We start from the raw sequence: 21049 nt of genomic DNA, 5'->3' as shown, positions 1-21049 counted from the left end.
CCGGCCGCCCGTGATGTGGAAGGACGCGCTGCTGAAGATCACTCGCCGCTGTGGTGAATCCGCGGTGCCATCGAGCAGGCGAGGAGGTGTGCCGCCATGGTCGCTCGAAGCGGTGGGCTGGAGTGAGTTGCCGAGGACGGGCGAGCTCGCTGCCGGCCGCCCGTGATGTGGAGGGGCGGCTGCCGTCCGTGAGGGAGCGGAGGAGTCAGCGTCGTTTGCCAGGGGGCCGGAGCCTGCTGCCTCCGTGAAGGCATCTGGAGGGGCAGGGAACGGGGGACTCCTGCCGGCTGCCCAAAATCGGAGCTCCTCCTTCCATCTCCTTTTCTCTCGCCTAGTCTGTCCTACCCCCAGGTTCCCGCAGGTCCCCCTGAATGGTCCCCCCCGGAGGGAGGGGGGGGTGTAGAGCACAGTCTCGGGAGTACCCCCCGGCCTGCGAGTGATTGGGAAATGAGTGACACCTGCTCTACCCGCCGGTCTCGAGTCCCACGGAGGAGATGGAGGGATATAAAACCAGACCGACGACAGTGACGGACGAGAGAGGACCAGGCCTGGACTTTATTTTGTGTTTGCTTTTTATTTGTGCGCAACAGTTGTCCGCGAGGGGCTGTTGCGTTGTTTTGTGTTTATTTTGAGTATTAAAGTTTCAGTTGATTGTCCGCCGTCAATCCGATGATTGTCCACCGCTCGTCGTCCAGGATCAGCGTTACTCTGAAGACGCATGGTCCAGTGATTTTGAATCTAGGGGCAGCAGAGCACATTCTTCAGGAAGGGAGCAACGTGTGTGTGAGAGGCTAAAGGGAGCAGGTGACCAGCATCATCCTGACCAGGAGCATCACTACATAACCAGATCTACCTGGAAGTGCATCATGTCCGACGAAGAAAGAAAGAGACTTATCTGGAACATCAAGAAGAAAGTCTACACTCTGATAACAGGTGAACTCTTCCAGTTGGCAAAAGACATTCACCCTGCATCAGACGCAGATGTCACACAATTAAAGAATGGTGACGAAGAAAGCTACATTAATTATATTGTTACTCACATGAACAGCTGTGAAATGTCTAGGCTACCTGATAAAGGGATGACTGTGTTATTGAATTTAAATGATTGTATTGATGAAATCGTAGAGCAACGTGCTACTAGGAGTGAAATAGTTACTCAGCCATCTATTGCACCTCATAACACAGACACATCAGAGGATGAATATCAGAGAATGTTATCAAACTATGAGGATTTAGGTAGAAAACTTTTAGCCTGTAGAACTATACCTTCCACACTACCTACATCCAAAGACACATTACACACACATCTTCCAAACAAGGAATTCAATAATCACAGTACACTTCATTCTGCACCTGAGACCATGGTCTCTATAAGAGACATTGCAATGTTGCAACGTCTAGAATTCAGGATCCATGGGGGACAAATAGGAGATAGTGTCTCTGACATAAGTTTCAGCAACCTGTACAAGCAAATAGACGAAGGCATTAAGGAAGGCTGCACTGAAAGCGATATAATCCGAGGGGTGTTTCGCATGATAAAACCTGGAAATTTTATAGATTTGTTAATAACCAAGGATGACATGACCAGTTGCGGAATTGAAGAGTTTTCTCCAGTCTCATCTAGGTGAAAGCAGCAGTACTGAACTTTTCCAGGAACTTATGACTACCAAGCAGCAGGACCATGAGACGCCACAGCAGTTCCTGTACCGCATGATCGGCCTAAAGCAGAAGATATTGTTCTGCTCTAGACAGGTGAATTCAAACATCAAATATGATGATCATATAGTTCCGAGTGTGTTTCTCCATACTGTTTCACAAGGCATCGGCCTAAAGCACAGTGACATTCGACGAGAGTTGAGACCTTTCCTCTCAGACCACAATGTTTCTGATGAAACCCTGCTGAGGCATGTAATAAGAATTACAAGTGATGAAAGTGAGAGGCAACGCCGGCTGGGTCAGTCTACTCGCCATAAGGTGGTGCATGAACACAGCGCACAATTGGAGTCTTACAATGGGGCTAAAGAAATGTTGGGTGTGGCTGAGACGGCAAAAGATAAGACCATTCAGCAGCTGAGGGTACAAATAGAAAATTTAACTATTGCAGTGAATTCCCTGAAACAGTCTGGAATGCCAAAACCTTCTAATTCGTGGTATGAGTACAGCAAAACACAACCTCAAAGACATCAGCAACTACAGCAACCACCTCAACAGTCTGTTTTCAACTTTCAGCATCCGACACTGTTCCCACCATCTGCCATGCCATTGTACAACCCGGATACACAGGTGCAGTCTCAGACCCAGTATCAAACACAACCTCAATACAGGTCAAGACCCAAAACCCAATTCTTTTCAAGTAGACGTCCTCCTCAAAGACAACAACAGTCAAGATGCCACGAATGTACAGATGAAAATGTGAATACTTGCAGCCATTGTTTTATATGCGGTGCTGAGGGACACAGAGCTGTAGGTTGCCTTAGGAAGCCAAGAGAGCAGGGAAATGGGGAACGATCACTGCAGAGGGACAACCAGTGATCGAAGTAAAGTGTTCGTCCCAGTATGAAATTTTACAAGCTCCTACAACCACTTTGACTCCATCAAAACAAATCCATAAGATCACATCTTCATACTTTACCACACCAGTCCAATCAAATGAGAGTTGCTCAGCTTGTAGGGGAAAAGTGTCTAATGAAATGTACTATGAATGGTTTTACTGTCACTGTTTTATTAGATACAGGAGCTCAGGTGAGCATTATGGATTATAATTGGAAAGAAATGTGCTTACCTCACGTAAAGCTTCGCCCACTCACAGAGATTATTGACCCACAGGAACTGGAGGTCAGAGATGTAAAAAAGGACCTAATATCCTTCCATGGTTGGGTGGAGATTTCTCTTAACCTTCTAGGAAGCGAAGACCCTAGACTGGCTATACAGGTTCCTTTTCTGTTAAGCAGAATTGGGTTAGAAAGACCCATTCTGGGCTTTAATGTCGTCCAAGAGATTATAAGAGCTGGTGAAAGTCAATCACAAGGCTTGTTCACCCTTGCCAACCTCCTTGGCAAAGCAATGAAAATTGAAAACGATAAGGCCAATGCTCTTGTCAATATCATTCAATACCAGAAAACTTCAAATGAGCAAGATTTGGATTTTGAGGTCTCAATAAATGTTGGACCACGGGATATTGTTATCCACTCAGGTTGCATTACTCATGTTAATTGTCATGTTCCAAGCATCTTCAATCTCACCAGCATAGTGGTGCTGTTTGAACCTGTCATGGAGTGTCCACAGTTTGACCAGTTAATTATTGGTGAGGGACTTTTGAAAATTCAAAATCCACAGAATCCATATGTTCAAATACCTATTGGCAATCAAACTATGCATAGCATCACACTGTCCGGAAGACCACACTTGGGAGCATTCAAACAGTCAGAAAAGTAATTGAAACTGATCAAGCAGATTTTCAACCTTTGTATGTGGAAGTAAACAGCTTGGACTCCCGGGCTGGTACCAAGGATGAAGGAAGAAATCCTCCAACACTTTGGCATCCTCCAGTTGATCTAAGCCACCTCAGTAAAGAACAGCAAAAACAGGTGAAAGAACTGCTTTATGAAGAGTCAGCAGCTTTTGCACTTGACGATGATGACATAGGATGCATTCCTAGTCTGCAGATGGCTATTACATTGAAGGATGACATAACTGTGCAAAGAACGTATGCCTCTGTGCCTAAACCACTCTATCAGGAAGTCAAGGAGTACATTCAAGACTTTGTTGGCTAGAGGTTGGATTGTTAAGTCCAAGTCACCATACTCCTGTTGTATGCGTAAGAAAGAAAGATGGTTCACTTAGACTTTGCATTGACTACCGTTCGCTTAATAAGAAGACAGTACCAGACAGACATCCTTTGCCTCGTATACAAGATATTACAGATACTTTAGGGGGTTACAGCTGGTTTTCCATCCTTGACCAAGGGAAGGCATACCACCAAGGGTTTATGGCTGAGGGATCCCGACATCTGATGGCTTTCGTTATACCATGGGGGTTATATGAGTGGTTAAGGATTCCTTTTGGGCTGACCAATGCACCTGCTGCCTTCCAGAGAAGCATGGAAGAGATGCTGGACTCCCTTCGAGATGATTGTTGCATACCTTACCTGGATGACATACTCTGTTATGCAAAGAATTTTGAAGACCACCTTGAAAGACTTAGAAGGGTCTTAAAAGCACTACAACAGCATGGGGTGAAACTTAGACCTTAGAAATGTGAGTTCTTCAAAAGAGAGGTTCGCTATGTGGGATGACTCATTTCTTCTGAAGGTGTCCGCATTGATGCCAAAGACATCAACGCCATTTTGTCACTTGGAGAAAAGTCACCAAGCACCATTGGAGAAGTGCGAAGATTGCTGGGATTCTTAAGCTATTACAGAACATACATCCAGGACTTCTCTAGAATTGCCAAACCCCTCTATGATCTTCTGCAAGTAAAGAACAATAATACAGACAGACTAATGGAAAGAAACAACAAAACCAAAGGGAAAGGTAACCAGCTTCCTTCTAAAACACCAGTGTTCTGGACTGAAGAACACAAGAACACCCTGGGAACACTGATTGACATTCTTACCCATCCACCTGTGCTGGCTTATCCTGATTTCAACTCGCCCTTCACTCTACATACTAATGTATCTCAGAAGGGTTTGGGGGCAGTTCTCTATCAATGGCAAAACGGAAAGTTAAGGATCATTGCTTATGGATCCAGAACTCTTTCCCCAGCAAAGAAAAATTAAAATCTTCACTCAGGCAAGCTTGAATTCCTAGCTTTAAAGTGGGGTATATGTGAGAAATTCCGGGATTATCTGTTTTATGCGCCTCACTGTGTACACTGATAATAACCCCCTAACCTATGTGATGAGCACTGCCAAGCTCAATGCTGTGGGCCACCGTTGGGTGGGAGAATTGTCCGATTTCCATTTTGACATCAAGTATAGACCAGGGAAGGAAAATATAGATGCTGACACTCTCTCTCGTTGTCTTCTGGACATAGAATGTTATGTGGCCTCATGTTCAGGAGAAATGTCATTTGATGCAGTCCGTGCAACATGGGAAGGGAGCCAGGTAGCAAAGAAAAAGGATGTAGCCTGGATAGCTACTCTCATTACAGCTCAGAACTCTGATATTACCAACACATGCCCAGAATCATCTCACCATAGTTTTCTGTCAACAATACATCACAGTGAGTTATAGAGAGCACAGAAAGAAGATCCTGCAATTGGGGACATATTAAAACTTAAAGAAAACAACCAAACTCTCACCAGTTAAGTCAGAAGAGGGTTACATGGCCCAGTCAAGAAATTATTACATGAGTGGAAAAAACTGCACGTTGAAAATGGCTTGCTGTATCGAAGGACCACTCACCAGAAACAACTGGTCTTACCTGCTGAATTTAAGAAAAATGTCCTGAAGCATCTTCATGATGACATGGGTCATGTGGGCACAGAAAGGGTGATACATCTGGCAAGAGAGAGATTTTATTGGCCACATATGAAAATGGATATCGAAAATTATGTTACCAGAAGATGTTCATGCATTAAGCAAAAGAAGCCTGTTACCCATGAGAGAGCTCCAATGGGAAGCATTACAACTACTTTTCCTCTTGAACTCGTTTCCATAGATTATCTACACCTGGAGAGAAGTAAAGGTGGTTTTGAGTACATACTGGTTGTAATTGATCACTTTACCAGGTATGCTCAAGCTTATGCAACCAAGAATAAGGCTGGAAGAACTGCGGCAGAAAAGATATTCAATGATTTTATTCCACGCTTTGGATATCCAAATAAATTACATCATGACCAAGGAAGAGAGTTTGAGAATGAACTGTTCAAGACCTTGAATAGACTTTCTGGAGTTGGAAACTCAAGGACCACACCCTATCATCCCCAAGGTAACCCAGCTGAGCGATTCAATAGGACTCTCTTACAAATGCTGAGAACACTCCAAGAGAAGGAAAAGGAAAACTGGAAAGAACATCTAGCATGTGTTGTCCATGCTTATAACTGCACAAGACATGAGGCAACTGGATTTTCACCCTTCTACTTAATGTTTGGCCGATCTCCTTGTCTGCCAATTGATATACTGTTTGGATTGAATTCAGAAGAAACAGATGACTCTCCAACAAGATATGCTGATAAATGGGCTGCATGAATGAAAGAAGCATACAGAATTGCAAGTGGAAACAGTAAACTGTCTAGTGAAAAAGGAAAAAAATATTATGACCGTCAGTCAAGGGGAATCACTCTGCATCCTGGAGATAGAGTACTTGTCCAGAATATTATGAGAACAGGTGGACCAGAAAAACTTAAGTCTTACTGGGAGAAACAAATCTACATCATTAAAGAACAACTAAATGACAGTCCAGTATATAGAGTCAGTCCAGAAAATGATACGTCGAATATTCGTACTGTACACAGAAATCTGCTACACCTTGTAAATGACTTACCTGTTGACCTACCTGTTCCATCACCTGTATCCGAGATGCCACCTGCAGCAAGAAAGGGGAACAATATAAAGACAAGTTCTAAAACAAAGAGAGATACTTCATCAAACAGTGATGTGACTGATTCTGAAAAAGAAAATACATACTACTGGTTAAAGATACCAGAGAGTACACAGAAAAGAGAAAAAAATGTACAACCTATGTTGTCAAAGGAGAGTGATCCAACTTACCAACGATCATCTGAAGAACTTACACTTCCCAGTCCGAGAAGACCTATAAGTGGAAATAGACAAAGCAAACAAAAAGAGCAACTTTCAGAAACACAAAAAGATGAGGAACATCTACCTGCAGAAACACAAGCGGATGAAGAATACTTGCCTGTAGATGAGGATGTACTCATACCAGAGAGCATCCATGAAAATGGAGGCATTCCTGTTGTCTAAACTAACTCACATACAACTAATGAAAATCCCCCTTCAATATAACCCAGAAGATCTACAAGACATCAAAGACCAGCACAGAGACTCACCTACTCACAATTAGGTCAGCCATCATTACAAACACACGCAACAGTTAACACTTTAGGGTTTTATGGGACACCAGCCATGCCAGCAAGCAGTTATTCCCAATACTACACTTTTCCAACACCAACATACGTACCATTATTCTACATATCTGCTACTTTCATACCATACCAGACAATTACACCATTATACGTCTATTGAGAGATAAACGGAACCAACAAGTTAATATGGTTATTTAAAGAATATTTGGAGGCATTAGCTTCTTTGTTGGGGAGAGTGTGACCACCCTGCATATAGTTTGGGTCACAAATTAAATTATTTATATATATTTCATTTTTATTTTTACACATTACTTTCTATTTACATGTATGTGTATAAGTTTTATTTTAATTACTTAAATATATGGTGAGTTTGCACTGTGTAGTTCAGCTGCATTTTCTTAACTCTGGGTGACAGTTGAGAGAGTAGAGTTACCATGACGATTGCAGCGCATCCTCAGACAACAAAGAGGACCGTTAAGGAAACAACTAATTCTTGTCTCTCTCTCTCATTTAATGTCAAGTTGATTACTGCTTACAGTCTTCCTGACTGCCCGGGACATGTAACATATATATATATATATATATATATATATATATATATATATATATATATATATATATATTATTCCCAATTAGCTATATTTAAATAAAGTGAACACAATTTAAATGTGTCATACCTAAGAAGGCCTTGAATCATTTTTTTGAGTGTGCAGTGTACGGGATTCTCTGGGACCAGTATTGGGAACCACTGTCTTAGAGCATGGCGTTAACAAAGTCATGGGTTTGATTTCCATGGAAAAACATGGACTGATGAAAAGATCAGTAAGGATAGATGAGAGGTGACAGAAAAGAAATCTATAATGTTTTGCATTTTAAAAGATTACCTTAAAACATTTAAAAGATTGATTCATCAAAAGAATAATTTTTTTTTTTTTTATTAACGTTTACACAAAAATATTAAACAGTATAACTGTCATGAACATTGATAATAATAAGAATTGTTTCTTCAGCACCAAATTAACATATTAGAATAAATTCTGAAAAAACTGAAACTAAGAATCCTCCTTCAAGAACAATAAAATCCCACATTAGTGTAGGTTGAGGAAATCAGTCAGTTGCAGATGAAATAGAAACTTGAGTAATGGATTGCAGTATATATTCATTTTGAATATCTTTACACTAATATCTATGAAACAACTAATATCTAATATCTATGAAAAAATCTCACTATAATTGTATTATGAGCCAGATATCTATGTAACATTGTGATTTGATATGATTGGTCACAGATCTTATTCCTCAGTAGAGCTTTGTGATGAGAGGCCCACCCATGAAAATTTACGCAAGGCTGCGTGAATTTAAGTGACGACCCCTTTCCCACCTCTGCTGTCAACAGCAATTTCTTTGTAAAAAATTATGCTGACAGATGAAAGCATGTCAGCTGTCTCTACAGAATATCACCTGTCAACTCACCCGTCAATATTCTTGCTCGAAAAATTGTAATCTTTCAAACAGAGAGAAAGACCGCCTCCTTTTAATATAGTTCTCATATGTTCATCTATTAGGCTTGATGATGCACCATTATAATTTATGATTGTCTTGCCTGCTGCTGAATTCTATCCTCCACACTATGCTGTCGATGGAAAATCTCAGCTAGGGAATGATGTCTGTGTATCTCAGTGTCCATGAAACACAGGTGTCTGTCTTGCTTTGTTTACCCTTGACTTGAGCAGTGGTGCTTTAAAGGGGATGGATCTAGAGAATGCTGCTCAGAGATGACTTCAGTGCACTGACAGTCTAGCAGTTACTGTTGCTAAACCATGAAGCATAGCACACTGTCAGCATGCTAAACCCCTCTCTGAGAAGCTGCAGCCCTTCCACAAAAGAAAAAAAATTCTTTCTTAAAACCTTCTTGTTCCCTAACAGTACAGTCAACCATTCTGGCCTGTTAATGTTTAAATATTTACTCTTAAAACATCCAACCAGAAATGCAACTTGTATGATGATTCTTGCACTGCTATCTAATCATTCAAAGTGACCCTGGGATATGCTGAAACGTGACTAGTAAAGAGGCAGGGGACACATTTAATTTGCATTTTTTTAGCTGCCTCAGTAACTATTTAATTTCTCCTCGTAAACCTAAGTGTGATTGCTCCGTTCTGAAATCCTATATTACATACACTAGTTTTCAAAAGTTTAGGATCAATTAATTAAAGATTATTATGTTGTTGTTGTTTTTAAAAGTCTCTTATGCTTACCAAGGCTGCAAAATCCATTAAAAACAATAATATTGTGCAATATTATTAAAATGTAAACTATTCCTTCAATGGCAAAGCTGAATTTTCAGCAGCCATTACTTGGTCTTCAGTGACACATGATCCTTCAGAAATCCCTCAAATATGCTGATTATTATCAACTTTTGGAAACTTTCAAACACAATTTTAGATTTTATTGAGAACTGCAATGTCCACTTGTATAGTTTCTCAGAGTAAAACTGAGGATATGAAATGGAACACTTTCAAACAAGAAATGTCATGTTTGTTTGGGCTTCTTTGTGGCCATCTTCCAGAGCAAAATTCAAAATACAATGTCAGCATTATTTTATCTGACTTATATTTTATCTACCAACCTGGGGCTCATCCCAATCACATACGAAAAAGTATTTTTTCAAAATGAGCTGAACCTTCTTGAACTGATCTGTTTACATAAAATGCATGCCATTGTTTTATCTTTGAGCCGCAAAAATAATCCATGTGTAGTTATCAGGCACTTTCAGATTAATTTGATATTTATCTGGTAAAAGTGTTTAGATATGGTCCCTGCAGAATTGTTAGGTGGCACACAGTACAGGAGCAATCCAGATTACAGAGTTATATCAGAGAACGTTAAAGTGGAGGAGCAAACAGTCTGTATTGTTTGTTATGGCTCTCAACATATTGCATCTTGCTTTTAATCCTATTTGTATGATTTTTTTTTAGTTTGTAGGGTAGAGATACTAAAGAAACAGGTAGAAGATGAAACTGATTAACAATGGAAGCCTTTACTAATGCAACAAACCTGCAAAAATTGACTTTAGGCTCACAGCGGGGAAGACATAAAATTTGAAAATCAAGGAACATTAAATTGCATCTCTACAGTTTTAATGATCATATAGATTTGAGAGTTTGAAAGGTTAGGTTGTGACCATGGCATCTGCAGATATTTGTCTTAAATGAAGCTTCAGGGGTAACAAGCTTTTCTGGCTCTTGTGTTTTTAAGCTAATGCAACTTCAGCTAGCTATTTTCATCTTGCTAACGATCCGTGGCACAGACAACAACTAAGGAACTCGTGGGAGAGGGAAAGATTTTTTTTAAATTAGTATTGCACTAAAAAACTTGGAGCAGAGAGAAATGGAACTGGAGTTATGTAGGGCAGCTCGTGAAATGAAAATCAACCCAAAGCCATAACATTTTTCACTGGTCATAGAGATTTTTTAAAGGGGACATATGATGCGATTTAAATTTTTCCTTTTTCTTTGGAGTGTTACAAGCTCTTGGGGAATAAAGAAGTTCTGTAAAGTTGCAAAGACTAAAGTCTCAAATCCAAAAATATATTTTTTATGAAAGTTAAGAGTCAACTATGCCTACCTAAAATGGCTCATTCTATCACGCCCCCACAAGTGTACGTCACGATGTGGGAAGATTTGCATAATGCCGCCAAATGTTAAAGCAAAGAAAGAAGGCGTAACTTTTATTCTCGCTATTGCCACTGCTGCCATGTTACGGAGATGCTGTGTGTCAGATGTGTGCAGTGCATTTTATGGAGGACTGATTCCTGATCCTGGAAGTAGACTGCAATGCCGGCTGTTCTGACTCACAGTCTGAAAGTATGTTTACATATTTAAAGAAATTGGCAATGACGATTGAAACGTGAGTTTTGAGCAGTGTAGAGTAGCGCTTGTTTTTTTACAAAAATAATGTTCTTTTAACAATCGTATGACAATGACATAAGATATTTTTCAACTTCATTCTCAGAATTCACAGAGCTGATACCCTTTCATCTTTCTGACACCCAGTGTATATTCTTTCGTTCAGTTGCCATTAGGGACCCTGACTGAAGTGACCAAACCCTGAAAGTCAATACTTAATGGGCATTGATCTGAAGTGAATTTAGATGAAGATGTTCATGCTTTGTGTCTCTTGTTATACAGGGCTGAAAATCCGTGAAGTGATGATCAATGTTACCAGGCAGCAGGTGGAGGATTTCCATGGTCCAGAAGACTACTGGTGCCTGTGTGTGGCCTGGAGTCACCTAGGAACCTCAAAGAGCCGTAAGGCCACAGTGAGGATAGCCTGTGAGTGATGCATGAAACATGACCTACAATTGAAATAGCAGATGGCCGAAGCACCATTTAGAATGCCTGCACTCTCCTGCTCTCTTGCACTGCCTTTCCAAGTTTACCAAAAAGAAGGGCAGGGGCCATAGAGAGAGCAAGATGCTGAGTGATGAAAGCATTTGGCATAAATACGTCAAATATTGGATCAAACTCTGACCACTGTGACAGCAGCTTCTTATATTTTCAAACAGATCTCCACAAGAACTTCGAGCAGGATCCTCAAGGGAACGAAGTGCCAATGAAGGGCATGATTGTGCTGCATTGCCGTCCCCCAGACGGAGTGCCCATGGCAGAGGTAAGACCCATCCTCTCAGGTCTCTGACATCATTCCCACAGGGAGTCTGGGAAGGGCAGTGTATGTTCCTTTCTGGCTGGGAAATAGCATCAGTGTTGTTTTAAACATCTATACTAATTCTGTGCTAAAAGGGATAGGTCGACCACAAATACAAATTAAATCAACATTTACAATAGCCTCATGTTGTTACAAACCTGTATAACCTTTTCTTTCTTCTGTGGAACACACACACACACACACACACAAAAAAAAAAAAATGCTGAACTGATTTGGTCCATGTAATGAAAGTCAAAAAAGTCCAAAGTCCAAAAACATCGGACCATATTGATTTTGATTGTAATGACAAAAAACTAAATTGATACATTTTTTAAAATATCTCATTCTGTGTTCCACATAGAAATGAATGTCATACAAATATTTTAAAGAATTGTTTTTTGTCCATATAATAAAAGTCAGTGGGGTCCAAAACAACATGGAACCATACTGACTTTTAATGTATGGACCCAAGAAAACAAAAACCAAACAACACAAAAACAAGAATTTTCCAAAATATCTCAGAACACAAATGAAGATAAGAAAGAAAGGCATACAGATTTGGAATTGCGTGAGGGAATGATGGCTGGATTTCATTTTTGAGTGAACTATCCCTTTAAACAGAACTGCAACTGATTGTTGTCATCAAATTTGATATATTGATTTCAGTTTAATACACAGTCAAGGGCCAAGTAAGGGACAAAAATGACAGGTCCACATATCATGGATTACGAGCAGGCAAAATATCTGTGTACATGTGTGTGATTATAGTAGAATTTGATTCTTGGCAGCCACCAATGCTTTATGAATGATTCAGTGATGAAATGGAAGAGCTCTGTCAGGATCTGTCACTTCAAGAGCACGGTGGACAGAAACACAGGAAATCTGGGAAGTACTGGAAGACAAGAATCTCCTTTCAAGTACTTGTCAATATAAATTAAGTCGATTTAAGAGGGGCTACTGAATAATGTAGTGTGCAGACCAGAAATTGGCAATCAGGTCCATTCCAGCACACCTCCGCCATGAAAAATTTAAATCCAAGCTGTGAGGGGGCGAGCGCAAAGATTTATACAACATTATTTTACCAGCATGCTGGATGCTGACACTTTCTCACTTGCTCTGTCTGTCCTAATACAATATGTTTGTGGTTTTAAATGTTCATGAACACCCCCTCTGAGAAATGCTCTGTAACATTTCTGTGATCACAAAGCTGAGTCTTTTCTAGTCTTTCTAGCTAATGAGTCTTTTCTAGTCTTTGTAGCTATTAAGTCTTTCTTGCCAAGTGCCAAATGCGGCTTTGACAAGTATATGAAACTATGTCAGTCGCCAGATGGCTGGTAACATTTTATAAATTCTAACAGTGCAATGTTGTGAGAACAAATGTGAATGACACTCCGTATAATTGATGGGTCAGTGCTGCTTTATCACAAAAGTTTAAGTTTAATGTCAATATTCAAGAGAGGAATACACACGAAAGGACATGCATTACTCACGCACTGTGGGAAGTTCAAACTAGAGCCTGACCAATATGGGTTTTTTGGGGGGCTGATACTGATATTAGTGAGTATAAAGAAAACTGATATCAATATATCGGCCAACATTCTTTATGTGTAAGCTATATTATAGTACAGTATAGTCAAAAATTTGGACACACTTCCCAGTCGTGCGTCCAGACCTTTGAATGGTACTGTAAATAGAATACAGTATATAGCCTACATAAACAGAATATATATACATAAACACATTTTTTGCAATGATAATTCAAATTTGGTGATCAAACACTTATGATGTGACAAACATAGGCCAATGTAGTGGAGGCAGGATATTTAACAATTTAACAATAAACTTTATTATTCAAAATGAGTCTGACATCAGTGCACTTAACAGTAAACTTCACTTATTATAAATAATATAACACAAATAGAAAAAAAATACAATATATATATATATATATATATATATATATATATATATATATATACTAAGATAACTGTGTAGGGCAAGCAAACTACTGCCAAACCATCAGGGGCAGATTTATGCTGGAAGGCACAATGTAAACATCTAAAATGTAAACATCTAAAATGAATAAATAATAATTATGACAATTTTTTTCTGACAAATTCTGTGTTGTGTATTTTCTGTTTATCAAATGAATATGCAGAACATTCATATTAAAATAAGTCTTTTTGCAGTTTAATACTCATAGACATAGTCTATAGAGCACAGGAAGATATGCCACGCTGCATTGCATGCTGGGGTGCCGCCGCCATTCTGAGAGGATCAACCTCTGCTACAAAATGCTGAAATTAATACAGATACCTGTTTATCTTTCGCTTTGTTTTTGCCTTTAAGTTAAATATTCAAATTCTTCATTAGATCGTTTGCAGGGAATATAATCTATTTTATTGCTTCACAATTCAATTTTTTCACTTCAGTTTTGTAGAATTTGCCTGAATTTACGCTTGAATTTAGCGTGAAGACAGTGTCGCCCACTGGACGTTCGCTGTTGCTTCAGCCATCATATAGTAGATTATCCAAATAAAGTTTGTTCAACAAGCTGACAAAAGTCGATACATTTCTTTGTTGGAAACGTTTTAATGATGAAGTATATTTTTTTTCCTTGTAAATATTAATTTTTCTATGACCACAGAGGAGAATCGGAGGTTGTGGGTCACTAGGGCTGTGTATCACCAGCAAAGTCACGATACGATATGTATCACGATACAGAGTCCACGATACGGGACTGCACTAAATTTTAACCTCCCCACCAGGCACAATATTCTGTTTGCATCTTATTTTTAAGCCCATAAATAGTAATGTACATGTTCTAATAAAATTTTTTTAGTAACATACTCATTCTAATATATTAAAATCATCTTAACATTGCTGGTAGGTTTTCATTGCACAAATAAACACACTCTCTATGTTTAAAAAAATAAAAATTAGAAGAGTTCTAAACTAATGTGCTGTCTTCACTGTATCTCACGCACACATTTAGTCACTCATACAGATCATGCTGCGTGCACGCACAGACAAGCTTTTTAGCACTATGGGTCACATTCAGCAGACAGACACACACACACACATTGTATTTTATAAGTATTTTTACAGAAAACTCAAATTAAATCCCTGGAAGCTTGTGAACAGTTTTGTAGAATTTTAAAATGCTGGTTTAATTTAGTATGACAGTAATACTAAAAGACATGCAGATAAGCCCAGAATATTAACACGTTTAAATACACGCAAAGCATTTCCCTCCCTTGTAATGAAAATTGTAATGAAGAAAACACTTAAGCATTTAGTATTTAAAGTTCATATTTTTGGGTTCATCAGTTTTTCTGCACATATTATGCTAGTAATATCACTGCCTCTGTACATTAAGCATTGTTATATATGAGAGGAGAGGACATAAGAGAGGACATAAGCCACATTTTGGCTTATGCCTTGGTACATTAAGCCTCATGAAGCGTTACTTGTGTTAAGCGTTTTAAAGTCCCTGTTCAAATTCTGCTAATTCACAAGCCAAGTAAGGGTTATAATCACGAAGGTGATGTTTATTATTATTTATTATTGAGTATTCAGTGTTTTCTGCATCGTGGGAATCATAGGGTCCTACTAATGTAGCAAACGAATATAATAAGCTCATTGCGAGAATAAAAGATGGGGATATTATTGTTTATTTTTACTTAAAGGGTTAGTTCACCCAAATAGCAAAATTATGTTATTAATAACTTACCCTCATGTTGTTCCAAACCCATAAGACCTCCGTTTATCTTTGGAACACAGTTTAAGATATTTAAGATTTAGTCCGAGAGCTCTTAGTCCCTCCATTGAAGCTGTGTGTACGGTATACTGTCCATGTCCAGAAAGGTAAGAAAAACATCATCAAAGTAGTCCATGTGACATCAGACGGTCAGTTAGAATTTTTTGAAGCATCGAAAATACATTTTGGTCCAACAATAGCAAAAACTACGACTTTATTCAGCATTGTCTTCTCTTCCGTGTCTGTTGTGAGCGAGAGTTCAAAACAAAGCAGTTTGTGATATCCGATTCGCGAACGAATCATTTGATGTAACCGGATCTTTTGAACCAGTTCACCAAATTGAACTGAATCGTTTTAAATGATTCGCGTCTCCAATATGCATTAATCCACAAATGACTTAAGCTGTTAACTTTTTTAATGTGGCTGACACTCCCTCTGAGTTCAAACAAACCAATATCCCGGAGTAATTCATGTACTCAAACAGTACACTGACTGAACTGCTTTGAAGAGAGGACTGAAGGTGAACACCCAGCCGAGCCAGATAACGAACAACAGACTCGTTCTCGAGTATCGGTATCGGAATATATATATATATATATATATATATATATATATATATATATATATATACATACACACACACACATACACTCACCGGCCAGTGAGTTAGGCACACCTGTTTAATTGCTTGGTAACACAAATTGTTATTTGGCCAATCACATGGCAGCAACTCAATGCATTTAGGCATCTAGATGTGGTGAATACAACTTGCTGAAGATCAAACCAAGCATCAGAATGGGGAAGAAAGGGGATTTAAGTGACTTTGAATGTGTTGGCGCCAGATGGGCTGATCTGAGTATTTCAAAAACTGCTGATCTACAGATACTTTCACGCACAACCATCGCTAGGGTTTAGAGAGACTGGTCCAAAAAAGAGAAAATATCCAGTGAGCAGCAGCTGTGTGGAGAAAAATGCATTGTTGATGTCAGAGGTCAAAGGAGAATGGGCAGGCTGGTTAGAGATGATTAACCCTTATGCGTTGTTGGGGACGTTTTCATCCACTAGGGGGTAAAGTTGAGTCTTATTTTGGCCACAACTTTCTCTGTGTTTGAGCTAATGGAATGATTTTTGGTGACAAATCTTATTTTGACCCATATTTTGGGAAAATGCTAATTTGAAATTTTTCAAAAACTCAACGGTACACTGTGGGCAAATTCACTACCCTTTCGTTATGTTTGTGGATGAAAACATCCACTAAATTAAACTGATTTAAAAAATGATGAATTAAAAAATTTATCAGATAAATAATTTTTTCAATTTTTTTGCATAAATCTATTAATCAACCTCAGTCCTGATCAAAACTACCAAATGTTTAAAAAATTCCAAGATTTTAACTCTTTAAATACCAAGTTCATAAATTATGTCACTGATTTGGGGGGAAAAAAACACACAAAATGACATATTTTCAATAGAAAAATTGTGGTGAATGATTGTGGACTGGATATTTTTTACATTTTTTAACTTTTATCACAGTCTTGGGCATGTCAAAGATTATTAACAAGATTGGCTTTGATGCATTGTTAGTTTTGTGCAGCATTAGATTTTAATTTTTTCTCCTTCATTTGTTGTTGGTGGCTGTTTCTGCCCCATTGACTTCCATTATAATGACATTTTTTGCTTGCAAAGCCATGACACAATATAATCATGCATTCTTGATTGTTTGTGGTTTTTCCTTTTGGGAAGAGGTAAAAACCTTTATATTTACAGTTGATCACTAGGTGGGACCATTAACCCTTTAGATAGGCATGTGCAAAAAAAAAAGGCTTAGTTTCTGGCTTGTATGGAGTTATATGGAGTATAATAGCAAATTATAGTGTTTGTGTGTGTGTGTGTGAGAGAGAGAGAGAGAGAGAGAGAGAGAGAGAGAGAGAGAGAGAAAGAGAGGGTGTGAGAGAGACCTTCGTGCACTTACCTTGATGTACAGTATCTGAAAAAATCCAAATATGCACCTCATGCTCTCAGAACTACATGGAGTAAACAATAAAAAAAGAAATGTGTTTATGCACCTGCTACCTTTTGATGGTGAAAAGTACAGATGGCCTATATATGAAATGCTCGTCTTTTCTTGATGGTAAAGCCAGTTTAAAACCTTAAAATCCTGTAAAAGAAATCTACTTTACATCAAATTTATGAACACAATGTATTATGAACCAAAATGCAATACCAACTTCAAATAAGCTGCAGCTCGCTGGAGGGGTCAAGCTACATAATCATTTCTAAAACTTTGGTACAAGTCAAGCCCTTTCTTGTGTTGCTTGGTGCTCTTCTCACCATTAAATGACCAGCACGATGGCATGCAAGTGTTTAAATCTATTCGCTTTTTAAGTCTGACGTCACATAGCAGCGATTCCGTGTCCAAACGCTCTATCAGTTACCACAAGAAAACAACAAAAGGTGCTAATATAAACTCACAATGTGATAGAATACTAGCGAAAAAGTTATAATCTTAACTTTTAACTCCATACCGAAGTCCCAGATAGCCAGACAATGAAAATATAAATATAAAAAAAGATATAAAAATTATTTGTGTTTGGGACGCTGTGAGCACGGAGACTGTAGTGTATATCGTAAGTTTGAAAGCGTTTAGCTTAAATTATCAATATGAATAAACAGTGCTCATAAATGGCTGCTGAGGTCATATTCTCAAGTGAAGCGAGTTGAGGCCTGGACCCGGAGACAGCGCTTCTTACGTCATCACTTAACAACCGAATACTTTCACCACCATTAAAATGCAGCAGGTGCATAAATACACTTTTGTTAACTCCATGTAGTTCTGAGAGCTGAGGTGTACATTTTGATTTTCTGAAATACATCAAGGTGAGTGCACAAAGGTCTCTCTCACACACTCTCTCTCTCTCTTTCTCACACACACACACACACATACACACACAATATAATATGCTGTTATACTCCATATAGCTTCATATACAAGTCAGAAACTAAGCTTTTTTTGCACAGGCCTATCTAAAGGGTTAATGGTCCCACCTAGTGATCAACTGTAAAAATAACAAATGTTACCTCCTCCCAACAGGGAAAACCACCAACAATCAAGAATCTCACACACACACAAACACTATACAGTCGTGGCCAAAAGTTTTTGAGAATTACATAAATATTAGTTTTCAAAAAGTTTGCTGCTAAACTGCTTTTAGATCTTTGTTTCAGTTGTTTCTGTGATGTACTGAAATATAATTACAAGCACTTCATACGTTTCAAAGGCTTTTTTTGACAATTACATGACTGTAATGATAAAAACCTTCATATTCATCCGGAAGAAGGAGGCGGGAACCGGCGGAAAACTTTAATAATTCAAATAAACACAAAACAGCGCACCAGCCCCTCTCGGACGACTGGTGCGCTCAAATAAAAACCAAGACACAACTAAAAGCCCAGGCCTGGTCTTCTCTCGTCCTTCACTGTCGTCGCTCAAGTTTTATATCCTTCCATCTCCTCTGTGAGACTCAAGACCGGTGGTGGGTTGCAGGTGTCGTGGATTTCCCAATCACTCCACCGGCCTCACTCGTGTTCCCACATCCCTCGGCCCCGCCTCACTCGTCACATACCCCCATCGCCCCTCGCAGGCCAGGGGGTACCCTCGAGACTGCGCTCTACTCCCCCCCCCCTCCCTCCGGGGGGACCGCTCACAGGGACCTGCGGGAACCTGGGGGCAGGACAGACGAGGCGAGAGAAAAGGAGATGGAAGGAGGAGCGACAGAGACGAGAGAGGGGAGAGAGAAAAAAAATAATAATAATTCCGGTTCCCCGACGCACTGCTGCTCGGCCCTCCACCAGCTGGGTGATCTCCTCCGTGGTGCCTGGCGGTGGCACTGGACGGCCCTCGGCAGACGGCACGACACTCCTCCGCCGCCTGGTGGACGGCGACGGCTCCTCCGGTTTTGGGCAGCCGGCAGGAGTCCCCCGTTCCCTGCTCCTCCCCGTTCAGGCGGACAGCAGCAGGCTTCGGCTCTTTGGCGAACGGCGCCGACTCCTCCACTCCCTCATGGACGGCAGCCGTCCCTCCATATCGTGGGAGGCCGGCAGCGAGCTCGCCCGTCCCCGGCAACTCACTCCAGCCCACTGCCTCGAGCGTCCATGGCGGCACCCTCCTCGCCTGCTCCATGGCACCGCGGATTCACCACAGCGGTGAGGGATCTTAGGCAGCGCGTCCCTCCTTCTCTCGGGCTTCGGCACCACTGTCATGATAAAAACCTTCATATTCATCCGGAAGAAGGAGGCGGGAACCGGCGGACACTCAACTGAAACTTTAATAATTCAAATAAACACAAAACAGCGCACCAGCCCCTCACGGACGACTGGTGCGCTCAAATAAAAACCAAGACACAACTAAAAGCCCAGGCCTGGTCCTCTCTCGTCCTTCACTGTCGTCGCTCCAGTTTTATATCCTTCCATCTCCTCTGTGGGACTCAAGACCGGTGGTGGGTCGCAGGTGTCGCGGATTTCCCAATCACTCCACCGGCCTCAATCGTGTTCCCACATCCCTCGTCTCTGCCCCACTCGTCACAATGACATTTATGCAAAGAGTCAGTATTTGCAGTGTTGGCCCTTCTTTTTCAGGACCTCTGCAATTCGACTGGGCATGTTCTCAATCAACTTCTGGGCCAAATCCTGACTGATAGCAACTCATTCTTTCATAATCACTTCTTGGAGTTTGTCAGAATTAGTGGGTTTTTGTTTGTCCACCCGCCTCTTGAGGATTGACCACAAGTTCGCAATGGGATTAAGATCTGGGGAGTTTCCAGGCCATGGACCCAAAATTTCAACATTCTGGTCCCCGAGCCACTTAGTTATCACTTTTGCCTTATGGCACGGTGCTCCATCGTGCTGGAAAATGCATTGTTCTTCACCAAACTGTTGTTGGATTGTTGGAAGAAGTTGCTGTTGGAGGGTGTTTTGGTACCATTCTTTATTCATGGCTGTGTTTTTGGGCAGAATTGTGAGTGAGCCAACTCCCTTGGATGAGAAGCAACCCCACACATGATTGGTGTCAGGATGCTTCACTGTTGGCATGACACAGGACTGATGGTAGCGCTCACCTTTTCTTCTCCGGACAAGCCTTTTTCCAGATGCCCCAAACAATCGGAAAGGGGCTTCATCTGAGAATATGACTTTGCCCCAGTCCTCAGCAGTCCATTCACTATACTTTCTGAAGAAGATCAATCTCTCCCTGATGTTTTTTTTGGAGAGAAGTGGCTTCTTTGCTGCCTTTCTTGACACCAGGCCATCTTCCAAAAGTCTTCGCCTCACTGTGCGTGCAGATGCGCTCACACCTGCCTGCTGCCATTCCTGAGCAAGCTCTGCACTGGTGGCACTCCGATCCCGCAGCTGAATCATCTTTAAGAGACGATCCTGGCGCTTGCTGGACTTTCTTGGACGCCCTGAAGCCTTCTTTACAAGAATTGAACCTCTTTCCTTGAAGTTCTTGATGATCCTATAAATTGTTGATTTAGGTGCAA

The 21049-nt window shown here is 40.4% G+C and overlaps 1 protein-coding gene across 2 annotated transcripts in view; it reads left to right on the top strand.

The window, feature by feature from the left end:
- LOC132139748 (netrin receptor UNC5D-like) overlaps nucleotides 1-21049 on the top strand; it is a 209187-nt gene that overhangs the window by 149982 nt on the left and 38156 nt on the right. For both annotated transcript variants that reach the window (XM_059548344.1, XM_059548343.1), the window contains exons 3-4: nucleotides 11239-11382; nucleotides 11616-11719. In XM_059548344.1, coding sequence (XP_059404327.1) covers nucleotides 11239-11382; nucleotides 11616-11719 — 248 coding nt within the window. The remainder of the gene's footprint in view (nucleotides 1-11238; nucleotides 11383-11615; nucleotides 11720-21049) is intronic.

This window comes from Carassius carassius, chromosome 4, assembly GCF_963082965.1.
Source record: "Carassius carassius chromosome 4, fCarCar2.1, whole genome shotgun sequence".
In the NCBI taxonomy this organism is placed as follows: Eukaryota; Metazoa; Chordata; class Actinopteri; order Cypriniformes; family Cyprinidae; genus Carassius; species Carassius carassius.
The sequence above is the reverse complement of the archived record's forward strand: the minus strand, read 5'-3'. Positions and strand labels throughout refer to the sequence as shown.